This window comes from Plasmodium cynomolgi, chromosome 13 (genome assembly GCF_000321355.1).
Source record: "Plasmodium cynomolgi strain B DNA, chromosome 13, whole genome shotgun sequence".
NCBI classification, from domain to species: domain Eukaryota; phylum Apicomplexa; class Aconoidasida; order Haemosporida; family Plasmodiidae; genus Plasmodium; species Plasmodium cynomolgi.
In genome coordinates this window covers 118236-130380 of record NC_020406.1, presented here as the reverse complement: position 1 = coordinate 130380, position 12145 = coordinate 118236, and the positions used below count along the sequence as shown (strand labels likewise).

Genomic DNA, 12145 nt, shown 5'->3' with positions numbered 1-12145 from the left:
ATTTTATCATTCGTAATGGCCTTTTTCTTTCTTTTCTTTTTTTTCACTTCATGGGGGTTAAGTATACTAAAGAATAAAAAACGTCGTACCTCGAGCAGCTTAGTGCGGAACGCAAAAATGTGTGTTCCTTAAAACTTTGCCAGTTGGAGATACGTAGAGTGTAAAATCCTGTTGGCCTTCTTTTTAAGACGGCGTAATTAAACGTGACTCATTTGAGTGCCTTCAACGAATGGCGGTACGACAACATGCGCGAATGGGAATTATACACCGGGATGGTTTCGCGATGTTGTGTAAATTTATGTACCACACGGGATGCGGGAATGCCCATCCGTGTGTAGGTCACGTCATCAAATAATGGGCCTTTTTTTTTACTGTCAAAATGTGTGCTTTTTTAGGAAGGCTTTCAAAGGTAGTTAAGTTCTCCCCATTTCTTACCTTTAGCGTTATGACACCGTCAAAATGGGGGGTCACCATGGGAGTCCAAGTGGGGGCTGATGACGCGTAAAAAAAAGGGATACCACGACTACGTGGATAAACGCGGCGATGATTTCACGTACTGCTAAAGGATCAATCGTATGCTTAACTGAGCAGTGTTCTTTTTTTTTGCTAACTTTTGATGCATCTCAGCTTGCACAAGTTCGTCATTCACCGACAACCATTCTGTGGAGAGCGACAAATTAATTAGCTTCTACCATTTGGGTTCCGTCAATATGATGGGGCGAGAATTAACAGGTTAACTGTTCAGGCACATGGGGTGCTAATTTATCAGGACGGAAAAAAGGACAACGGAGGACACAGATGGTGTAAAGAAAAAGGTAAGGAGAGCTCGCGGTGGGATGAAAAGGTGCCATTTGATTTACCACTCGGTTGTGTAGTTACATATGTGTCTATATAACGTAAGTATCACTGCTGCGAGATGAACGTTGAAATGACGATGGGGAGGGCTCCAAAAAAAAAAATATAGTTCTTTCGTTTCCTCGTGAAGGAAACAAAATATGGGCAGCAATTTTGAAATATATTTACTATTTTGTAACTTCCTTTTGGGGAGAGCGAGCTGTAAGAGTTCTCTTCCCCCAGCACTCAGCAGAGGCGGCTGCCAGAACATGTTAACGTGTACACAATCCCAAAAGGAAAGGAACATTATTGTTGAGGCATACTGCAAGGGCACAGAGTCTGCTCGCTAATTGCATACGGAGGGAACATACACTTGGGGTGCCCTTCTCGTGGAAAAGGCGAAATATCTTCTTCGTAGTGAACAGAATTTTTCCTCCTTTTTGCATAACGCCGCATACGCGTGAATGCACGACGTGTGCTCACGTATTATTTGCTCAGTCGTACTGCGGTAAAGAGTGCCTCCAAAAAAAAAAATAAATTTTTGTTCGCTCCTTGAGCTGGTTTTTCCTTCCCTGGGTTCATTTCGGCCGACTGTAGCACACGCATGTGCCCGAACGCACGAGTGGGTAACGTTTCCGTTTTCCCTCCCCATCGCAGCAGTATGCCTTCGCTTCGTATGTACGAGCGATACGTGTATTTTCTGCTCGGTGCATAATGTTGCCTTCGTAGTATGCCTCACTCTTTAACTCACCATTTCCATTTGGTGCTTCACCCACCCCCCATGGGTATTTCTGAGTTTGTTCAAAAATAAAAGGAGAGCTCTCATTCACGGCTAACATATATGCCATAGCGTCTTTGCGAAGGGAGGCGGTGCAACCCTTGTGTGCCTACTTAAAAAAGGCGAAATTATCCTTTTCGCCGATCGGCAGGAAGGGGGCACAAAGCAGAGAGTTAGTCAATCCAGTCAGCCAGCTTTTTCCCGGCGATCGAAATGGAGTGAAACCGAGGCGAAAAAAAAAAAAAAAACATATCCGAGGCAAAATAACGCAGTGCAAAAACAGCTACCAAAGCAGCTGCCAAAGTTAGTTACCAAAGTAGTTTACCAAAGCAGTAGTCAGCACCGAAGCAAAACGAAGCAAAACGAAGCAAAACGAAGCAAAACGAAGTCAATCTTCACCTTATACCTAACTTGAGCGAACTTCAACCAACTTCAGCAACCCCGAACGCATACCATACACCGCGTACGGCATTTTCACAAGCAGTTAAAACCCCAACCCAAAGTGTTAAGTCGAAGCAGAACACAGAAAAAAAGAGCACTGCGCTGCGCACTTGCTAAACGGAATTTTCTTTACACGCATTCGCATATTTAAAATTCATTTAATGCCAAACATATTATATATATATATATATACGTACGTGCATATTTTTACTGACTGTTCCATAAATAAAAAATTGAATTTGAAGCGATTTGCAAGCAAAAAACACAAGTAGGAAAAAAATAAAAAGTTTTCCAAAGGATTGGATTGCGTTTTTGAAAAGCATTTTCACCAAAGGGATTATATTCATATGTTATGATATTCATATATGTTATGCTGAGTTTTCGTTGGAGATACAATTTTTTTTTTTTTTTTTTGGCCGACTTTATTTTACATTCTTCTTGTGGTTATTAAACCGTTTGCTACATAGCGCTGAGCTGTTTCCCCAATTTGTTACTCCATTTGTCAGCCGCTTTCTTCTCCCTTTTTGTTGCGCCACTTTTTTAAACTTCCCTAATAACGCGAAGAGAATTATATATATGCATATGCATATGCATACATGTGTATATACTAGGCTGTAGGTATATTCCCCTTCTCTCCGTTGAAGAAAGAGTCCCTATTTCTTTAAACCAAAAAAAAAGTACCCCTTTTTTTTTTTTTTTTTGGGCCCCACTGTTGAGACAATGTCAGATCACGAAACATATGATAATATCGATGCAGGAGCATCACAGACATACCCTGTGCAGGCAGGTGCGATAAAGAAAAACGGACACGTAATGCTAAAAGAGCATCCTTGCAAAGTTGTAGATTATTCAACATCCAAAACGGGGAAGCATGGTCATGCCAAGGCACACATCGTAGGAATCGATATTTTTACTGGAAAGAAATATGAAGATATTTGCCCTACTTCTCACAATATGGATGTACCTGTGGTGAAAAGAACTGAGTTGCAGCTGATTGACATTACGGAGGATGGCTTTGTTTCTTTACTGTATGACAATGGAGAGACCAAGGATGACTTAAGCTTACCAAAGGACTCGGATGGAAACCCGGATGACGTAGCTAAGCAAATTCGTACCCTTTTCGATGCCGGCAAGTCTGTGTTAGTTAGTGTTTTGTCCGCATGTGGCCAGGAGAAGATCATCGCTGTCAAGGAGTTGTCATCTTAGGGTTAGGGCCCTTTCTTCCTTGCTCCGCGCGCGAGTGGGTCTACGGGTGGGTCTACGTGTAGGTCTACATGTGGGTCTACATATGGATTTACTTGTTGGCCTACATATGGATTTACGTGTTGGCCCACGTGTTGGCCTCCTTGTGGGCGTGCCGCTACTCTACATGCGCCTTTACATCCTTCTGCACCTTGTGCACCATCTACCCCATTCTGCACTCGCGGCCCTGCTTTTTTACACTGAAGCTTTTTTACCTGTGCGCTGCACCCACTTTAATGCTGCACCTGTTTGCCCACCAGCACGCGCACGTATATTAAACTATATGCACATTTAAAAGAGGATAATACGAAAATTATTTTTTTGTAAATTCATCTTGATGCATGAATGGACGAACTGGACGGGTTGAACGGAACAGGGGTGATAGCAGCGGATTGGCGAACGAGTGGACCGGCCAACGAACGGACCCGCCAACGAGTGGAATACCCAACGAGTGGACTGCCCAACGAGTGAACTATCTCCCTAGCTGCTCCCTCATTGGTGCGTTTTTGTGCCACAGAAAAAAAAATCCCCCCCCTCCTCTTCCCCACTTACGAATAAGTTAAACGAACACACACATGAGCTCATGCGGAACTCTTTAACGCAATCAAATTACTGTGTGGGAAAGCGGCACATATGGACGGACTGTGTACATATACCTGCCAATTTGACCTGTCAATTCCTGGTTTCTTTTTCTCCTTGAGCAAACAGAAAGTGGTATCAAAGGACAGAAAAAAAGGAAAAGTTTTTTTTTTCACACCCATGTGTGTAGGTACACATGCGGCTGCTCATATTCGAGCGAGGGGTAAACGGGAAAGGTTAAAAAAGTTTTATGTGCAAAATGCTGCTCAAATGGGGTATACTCATTCTCATCGTTTGGGGTCCCCACAGCTGCGCAGTAGCAGGCTCGTTAAGGGGAGTTGCCAATGTCTGCATCTCCCCAGTCATCACCCTTATCACTGCTTCCACGGTTAGCACTACCACGCTGCTGCAGCCTGCGGCCTCTCCCGCGGGGCGCTTCATCCCAGCATGGTCTCGATCCCGAACTCGTTTATCTCGAAGAAGCAGAACTCCGGTTTTTGTTTCTTCCTTTTTATTTTTATGTACCTGAGGTTGTATCGCTTTTTGAAGAAGGCGTGATTGGCATCTTCCTCGTCATCGGTAGGGTCGCTATCATCGTCAGGGTTGCTACCATCGTCATGGTTGTTATCATCGTCAGGGTTGCTATCATCATCATGGTTGTTATCATCGGCAGGGTTGCTACCATCGTCATGGTTGCTATCATCGGAAGGATCGCTACCATCGGCAGGATCGCTACCATCGGCAGGATCGCTACCACCGGCAGGGTCGCTACCATCGACCACATCCCCCCCGTGAGCGTACCCCGCGCCCACCGCGTGGGGACTGCCCGACAGCTCGTTAAAGCTCTGTTCGCTGGACGAGGAGTTTTCGTTCCCGTCGCTGCCGAGGTTGCGGTTGCTGTTGTCGTCCCTGACCACGCTCCCATTGACGATGACGCTCCCATTTCGGGTACCTTCCCCATTTTGGATACCTTTCCCATTTCGGGTACCTTCCCCGTTTAGATTACCATCCCCGTTTGGGTTCCCCTTCCCGTGGGCACGTCTCACTTTTCTTTTCCCCTTGGCAGGAAAGTAAAACTCGAAAAGTTTTTTTTCGTTGATGAATTTAACAAGCACATGACTGTACACATATTTGGAGAACAGATAAAAAAAATTTTCTTCTTTTTTTTATAATATTTATTGTCATTATTGGTAACAAGAACACACACTTTATTTTCTATCGATAATTTAGACAAGCTTTTTAGCAACTCGTTTAGTTCCTTGTCCCATTTGTTCTTCCCATAGGACCCACCCCTATATACGTATTTTATATTATCCACTACAAGTACTCCTAAATCGGAAGGTACATACTTACTGAAATATTTGTTCCGTGACTGTTCATACTTTAGCAACTCACTGCTAATAAAATTAACAACGTTGATCAACTCTCCAAAATTAAATATTTTTAAAAGTTGGAAGTTTTTGTACACATCTGAGAAGGTGATACTATTGAGATACTTATCCAATTGGAGGTTAAATATGTGCATGAGTGGGTCATATGATTCGTTATATTTCTTTCGTAATGGGGAGAGGACTTGCTTGAGTTGTGTGTCTCCCTCTAGTAGTAACAGGAATAGGGAGCACTTTCTTTCGTAGCAGAATTCCTTATACGTGTTCATTAATTTTTTTATTTTTTCGAGCGAGGCGTGGATCATGTTTTTGTACCTCTCGATGTAGAAGCTGTTGTCCAGGTCGACGTAGATGGCTCTGCGTTTGGAGAAGCGGCGGAAGAGAGGGTCGTGGTGGAGAAGTCCGTGGTGGAGAAGTCTGCGGCGGGGTTCTTCCTTTTGTCCACCTTCGCCACGTTCGCTCTCTCTCCCCTCTCCGTCATCTTCGTCATCTTCGTCATCTTTTCCGTCACTGTCGCCGCCACTCTCACTGCCACCATTGCCCTCCCGCCCGTGTGAGTGGACGAACTGCGCGGAGAAGTACCTCACCAGCTGCTTAAAGTCGGCGAAGTTTTTGTTGCGCAGGGAGAACTCTGTCCCCACTTGGCGAAAGCGATTAGCTGTCCGAAAGCAAAATTTATTTTCAACATTTTTTTTTTCCAAAAATTGTACAAAGTCGAAAAAGGCAGAGTAAAACAGATGGAAATAATGCAACACGTCGTTAAAAAAAAGATTCACACAAATGTGTGTACACAGGCTACTTTTCCCACAGTTTCTCCTCCCCGTAATTGCATAGATCCCTCTGCTAACGTATATCCCATCACATAATGTATTAAATGTGTATATGTTTGTGTATATTTTATCTTTTAATTCTTCTTTCAACTCTTTTACATTTTTTATGTTGATTGGACTTATGTATCCTTTGCTGACGATGGGTCTGATGACCCTTTCGTTGGGGGCCCATTTTTTTTTTATCATATTTTATGAGATAATAAGCTTTGCTTTATCTGGATCCCTCCCATCAAGCATTTCATATTTCTTTCCGTTTGAAAAAAGTTCGTCATGTCATCCCCTTATGGGCGTCTACTTACCTGTCCCTTCGTTCCGCTCACTTATTGTTTGTGGTCCCTTTGTTATATTTTATATTTTGTCCCTTTTTTTTTTTTGTCATTTGGTGAGTTCCATTTTTTTTCAACTTTTTTTTATCTTGCCTTTTTGTAGCTTTTTAGCCAAAATGTTGGCTCACCAAAAAGAATGTCACAATGAGGAAGTCGCAATGAGGAAGTGGCCAAAAAAATGTCGCAAAAAATGTGACCAAAAAAATGTTGCAAAAAAAATCGACATTGTGCAAAACACGGGTCAGGCAGGCGTTTTATGCAGCTCAACTGAAGCAGCGCCGAAATGGTAAGCATGACCTCGAGGGGGAAACAAAAAAGGAAGTAGAAAGGGAAAGCAAATCCTTTTCAGCCTAATTGACCATTCCCGGACAAGAAGAAGTTCCTCCCGTTTGTATCCCCCCCCACAGTGAATGCAAATAAGTGAGCGGCATCCAAACGGTGGAGTGAGTGCACATTTGGAAGGCTTCCATTATCGTCTCACATCTTTGGGAAAGCACACATCCTGCAATATATTTTCTGAGACAAAGAGGAGAGGAAAATATTACACCATGGGGTTTGGCACACATTGGTTAAAGCGCACAGGTGTGTAGATGAAGCATGTGCACACACTACCCATGGCAAGAAAGAGGATCGTTGAGTGGCGTGGTAGTGGGAGCGGGAGCGGCACTGCAGGGGGGTCTCATCCATTCCGCGAGCGTTCGTCACTTACCGATACCACGAACACACTCGAAGAATGAACAAATTGGTGGATCAAAATTAAAGGGAGTGCCACTTTTTTTTTTTTCTAATTTGAAAGAATAAGAGGCAAAGTCGCAAAGGTGCCTCTTTTTTTTTTTTTACTTTTCCCTTTTTAACTGTATTGCATGCTTTCACCGAATGGATCTGTTTAGAAGAAACTCGGGGGATAGTTGCTGCAAGCGAAGGGGTAGGACAACGCATGGTGGAGCTCGCCGCGGTAGGACGGTAAGGGGAAGATTGATCAAACCGAAGCGAACCAGTGGAGAGAGTGAGGAAGGGACCAACCTCTTTAGCGTCAGTTCTGGAGAGGACCAAATTGGAACGGACGAGGACCAAAGGAGAGCTCCTGGCAAGAAAAGGGGCTTTTTTAGTGAAAGCGTAAAGGATGAGGATAGTGCCGGGACAGATGGGAAGAAAAACAAAAAGAGGAAGGTGAGGAGTAAGTGCATGTTTAGTAGCATCTCGGATGGGGGCAGCCATAAAAGTGAGGCAGGAAAATTGGGGGAGAGAAGACCCCCCCAGGAGAGGACCCCCAACTGTCTGTTTAGCAGCGATGTGGAGGAAGAAGCAAACCGGGGGGAGAGGACCCCCAACTGTCTGTTTAGCAGCGATGTGGTGGAAGAAGCAAACCGGCGGGAGAGCCCCCCCAACTGTCTGTTTAGCAGCGATGTGGGGGAAGAAGCAAACCGGGGGGAGAGGATCCCCAACTGTCTGTTTAGCAGTACCTCAGAGGAAGAAGGAAAAGGAAAGAACCAAAATCAAAACGGAGAAGGTGCAAAACGACAAAGCAGAATGTGCATAAGGGAAGGAAATTTCCACCTGAACATTGGCGAAAAAGGGAAAAGTAAAACACGAAATAAATGGTCCTTCTTTGAGGATTTTGGATTACAAGGGAGAGCTATAATTACAAACAGGTGTCGCTATCAGACGAACGGGGGTAGAAGCACGCAGGGTAGAAGCTCTCGGGGTAGGAGCACTCAGGGTAGAACCACTCGGGGCAGAAACACCCAGGGTAGAAGTGGAAAAAGGGCAACTCCGTACTATGACCTGCATGACACGAAAGAGGAAGGGATGTATCGCTTAATAAATTTTGAGAAATTAAAAAAGAGAGCTTCAAGGAAGTTAAACTTTATGAGTATAGTTGATATGACGAAGGGGGGTGGCGACTCGTCTAACTCGTCAGGGTGTCCTTCAGCACGATCGTCATCTCGTTCGACAGTACGTTCTGGAGAGGGTGCTCCCTCAGGGGACGAAACATCAGACAGCACGGCCAACTCGGAGGAAGATATTCTAAACCGCACGGGTGTGAGTTATGGGGCGTCCAGCGAATCAACTGAAGAAAGCAAAAAGGAGAGTGCAGCTCTGAATGATGAGAGAAACAACAACAGGACCATCGACGTATACAGTTACTACTACCTGGGTAGCCACGGGGAAAAGTCGGTTCTGCATAAGGATGTAGAAAAAATGGAGGACGGTGGAAATGTCATTGGGGGTGAAAATTTATATGACCGTTTGTTTGTCTCGGGGGAGGAGAAGCGAAATTGGAATAGGAATCTGCTGAATGGAGGGGAAGTCCCTTCGGGCGGGATGCATAGAACCATGAGTAGGGAGAATCCAGAAGTGCACAGGGGAGCGTCCGTAAAAATGGAGCAGCCTGGAAAAACGAAGCAGCCGCGAAAAACGAAGCAACCGCGTAACAAAATAGAGAGACGAAATAACGCCATGCTGCAAATTAATTTAAGACTGTACAGAAATTTTAAAAATGTAAATGTAGAAGTATCACGACAGAATAACCTCAAAGGATTGAACTTCAAAGAAATGGTGGTTAATTTTATTCGACTCGTAAATAAGAATATACTGGAGATGAGTGAACGGGGAGAAATGGACCTATCACACGAAGGGAACCACTGTAGAGGGGGGTTCCAAGACACCAGCGATGTAGAAGAGTGGTGTGTTCCCAGGGGCGACGTCACGAAAGGGGGAGAAGCACAAGCAGAGGCACAAACGGAAGCACATACAGAAACACATACAGAAACACAAACAGAAACACAAACAGAGCTATCTTTGCAACACGCAGAGAGACAACATGACCCCCAGTTGGAGATCGCTAACTGTGTGTGCATTTTTTGTTCAGAAAAAAAAAAAATTCTCACAAACGAAGAAATGTATATATGCGTATTTAAATATATGGACGAAAGAAAAAAAGAAGACACTGTCATCAAGCCGTTTTTCATGCACAGCTATGTGTTCACTGCGTTCATCAATTATTTCATGCACTACGGGAGGGTTGCACGCGTGCACAGGGGGGGCAAACCAAGCGGTGAGAAACCAAGCGGTGAAAAACGAAGCGGTGAAAAGCGAAGCGGAGGAAATCTTCAGCTGTACAAATTTGACAAAAAGGTGACACAAAAATATGGCATCAAGCGGGTAATCCTTTTTGTGGCCAAAAGAGTGACACTGACAAGTGTGGGTATCCACATGGAAGGGTCGAGCTTGTTGCAGGGAGAGGAACAGGAACAGGAACAAGGAGAGGAAAAAACGGTTGTTGTTATTAATTTTTTTAAGTGGAGAATGATGAGAAGACGTTACGAAGAGATTGTAAAATTAAAGAGACGGAAAAAGGAAAAGGAAAATGTGAGCATTTTAAAAACTTTTTTTTTTGTTGTTAATGCGATCGATGAGTATTGCACGCTGTGTAACATCCGAGTGGATCACTCCAATGGAAAAAAAAACGTTCACGAAAGAAAAAGAAGACACTTAAGTCAGCCATTTTGCAAAAGGGAGGATAATACCCATCAGAATGGGTGCACCTTCTTTGGCTCTTCTTATTTTTCCCATAATGAGGTGAGGGTCAGCCAAATTGAGGACGAGCTAAACCGCAACTTGGCCAATTCGCGTCTGCAGTTGGCTCTCGTCGATTCTTTACGCGTCTCTGCGGGGCGCACGCTCTACCTCTTCCCCGCGCATATGCTCGTGCTCATCTGATGGAGTGGATAAGCGTCGTTAGAGGGGAGTCGGTCTCGGTTGAGGGTCATCACAGTTTTTTTTTAGCCATTCCTATCGTGTGGGCTGTTTAAATGGCTGCACGTGGGGGGGACCTATCCGGTAGAAGCAGAAGTGCTCACCCCAGTGCCGCGGCTCGCGAAGGAGAACCTGCCTTGGAGACTCCCCTGGTCTAGCCGAGCCGTGCCGACCCAAATGGAAGCACACACCATTCCATCACCGCAGTTGCAAACAGAGGGGGGCACGCATCTCCAAATCATGCTGTCCATTTTTTTAGCTTCTTTTTTCCCCTGAGTGAGAGATGGACAAAGGAGAGCGGCGCAATGACAGGAGAGTAAAAGGGAAGAAAAAAAGTGGCGCTTCCAATTGGGCTTAAGTCAAAGCGCGGTGGGGAGGGGACGATGACGAAGGGGAACAGGGTAAGGCATGAGAAAGCCACCCGCGTGTGTGTGTGAGGAGAACGAACCCGTGATGGGGTTATACGACCCGCTCATCTTCTGGGACAAGTAGTTTCTCCTGTTGTTCACGCAAATCTGCGAAAGGGGGGAAACGGAGAAGTGGTTCGCACGTATGTGTGTGTATGGACGTACGTGTGTATGTATGGACGTATGGGTGTATACATTTTATTTATTTTTTTTTTCCTCCATGAGGGGATAGCAAGCCGCATCACGCATCACACATCGCATATGGCACATGGAACATGGCACATGACGAAGCAACCCCTGCTTCACGCATCGACTGTTACATTTTTTTTCATTTCCATTTTTATGGACTCGTTATAATTGAGGTACCCATGGTTTATGATGTCGTGGTGGCACCTGTGGGGGACAAACAGAATATTCAGAGATGTGTTTTGTGGAAGGAAGTTACACATGTGTGCATTCCTTTTGCTCAGTTGCCTCTCAATTGGGGAGAACTTTTTTTTTTTTTTTTTTTTTATTCCCCCAGGATGATGCTCCAAAATTACTTAGTCTTATTCTTCTCGCTTTTGAATGGCATTTTTTGCAGCGCGCAGGTTTTATCCTTTTCTTTCTTTTTGGCGACACGGGGGAGGTGGGGCGAAGGAGCGGGAGAAAGGGCGGGAGAAAGGGCGGGAGAAAGGGCAGGAGAAGGAGCAGGCGTGTTGTAGGTTGCGGCAGCCAAGGCACATGGTTTGAAATTAAAAAAGGGGGGAGGGTTAAATGAACCGCTTCCCCCGACAAATGAAGAGCACTACTTCTCGATGCACATTTATGGGTAGTTACAGATGGCGAACCGAATGCCTCACCACGTTTTGCTCATATGTACATACATACTTGTGCATTCACTTCAGCGAGTTTCCACCTATCTTCATTTCTTTGGAGGTTCTCCTTCCTGAGGTGAGTGACAGGGTGGTGAAGCGAGCGCTTGTGTGTACTCTAGTGTGGGTGCGTTCTTCCACCGGGATGGTCCTCATCCGTGTTGCACTACCTCCTTTCCTACCGCCTATTTTCAATTTTGACGAAGGACTTGAGTTTTTCCTTCTCCCTGGTTTGGTAGTCCTCGAACGCGGCTTCGTTCTTCCTGAGGTAGGTTTTGCCTGAGGGGGGAGAAGTGAAGCGGTGCGCATGTGAAGTGGCGGAGATGTGTAGCGGTGCAGATGTGAAGTGGCGCAGATGTGAAGCAGTGCAGATGTGTAGCGGTGCGCATGTGTAGCGGTGCACCGTACCCCGCCGCTCGAATTACCCTGCCCCGTGCATGTAACATCAGCTATTACATTATCGACCACTCTATTCTTCACATGCTTCTCATGCCTTTGCATTAACCGTTCCTTTTCTAACAAGTCGCGATGCATTGTATTGAAGGAGTTGGAGACACGAGGAGAAACGAAACGTTTTTTAAGATGGACTTGTTGCACACATGTGTGGCGAAAAGGGCAGATGCGTTTTTTTTTTTTTCCTTTTCTTAGATCCCACAGATGCATGCTGGGTCCGAAAAGAAGGTTCGATGAGTCAGTAGCGAAGTCGG

At 45.1% G+C, this 12145-nt stretch overlaps 4 protein-coding genes across 4 annotated transcripts; 2 read left to right on the top strand and 2 right to left on the bottom strand.

Moving 5' to 3' along the window:
* Positions 1–2773: 2773 nt before the first annotated feature.
* On the top strand, positions 2774–3259 carry PCYB_131300 (eukaryotic translation initiation factor 5A; the record flags this gene model as incomplete). The annotated part of the gene is made up of 1 exon (XM_004224155.1): positions 2774–3259. One exon carries the CDS (start codon positions 2774–2776, stop codon positions 3257–3259), a length of 486 nt encoding a protein of 161 aa, XP_004224203.1.
* A 1052-nt stretch (positions 3260–4311) lies between these two features.
* PCYB_131290 (hypothetical protein) lies at positions 4312–6278 on the bottom strand (the record flags this gene model as incomplete). The annotated part of the gene is made up of 3 exons (XM_004224154.1): positions 4312–4993; positions 5080–5619; positions 5845–6278. 3 exons carry the CDS (start codon positions 6276–6278, stop codon positions 4312–4314), a joined length of 1656 nt encoding a protein of 551 aa, XP_004224202.1.
* Positions 6279–8032: 1754 nt separating this feature from the next.
* On the top strand, positions 8033–10141 carry PCYB_131280 (hypothetical protein; the record flags this gene model as incomplete). The annotated part of the gene is made up of 1 exon (XM_004224153.1): positions 8033–10141. A coding segment is annotated over one exon (2109 nt), but the record flags the coding sequence as incomplete, so codon positions are not given.
* A 745-nt stretch (positions 10142–10886) lies between these two features.
* Positions 10887–11972, bottom strand: PCYB_131270 (hypothetical protein; the record flags this gene model as incomplete). Its single annotated transcript, XM_004224152.1, has 5 exons — positions 10887–10977; positions 11127–11191; positions 11455–11512; positions 11621–11717; positions 11864–11972. The coding sequence occupies 5 exons, from the start codon at positions 11970–11972 to the stop codon at positions 10887–10889; spliced, it is 420 nt and encodes a 139-aa protein (XP_004224200.1).
* Between the last annotated feature and the right edge of the window lie 173 nt (positions 11973–12145).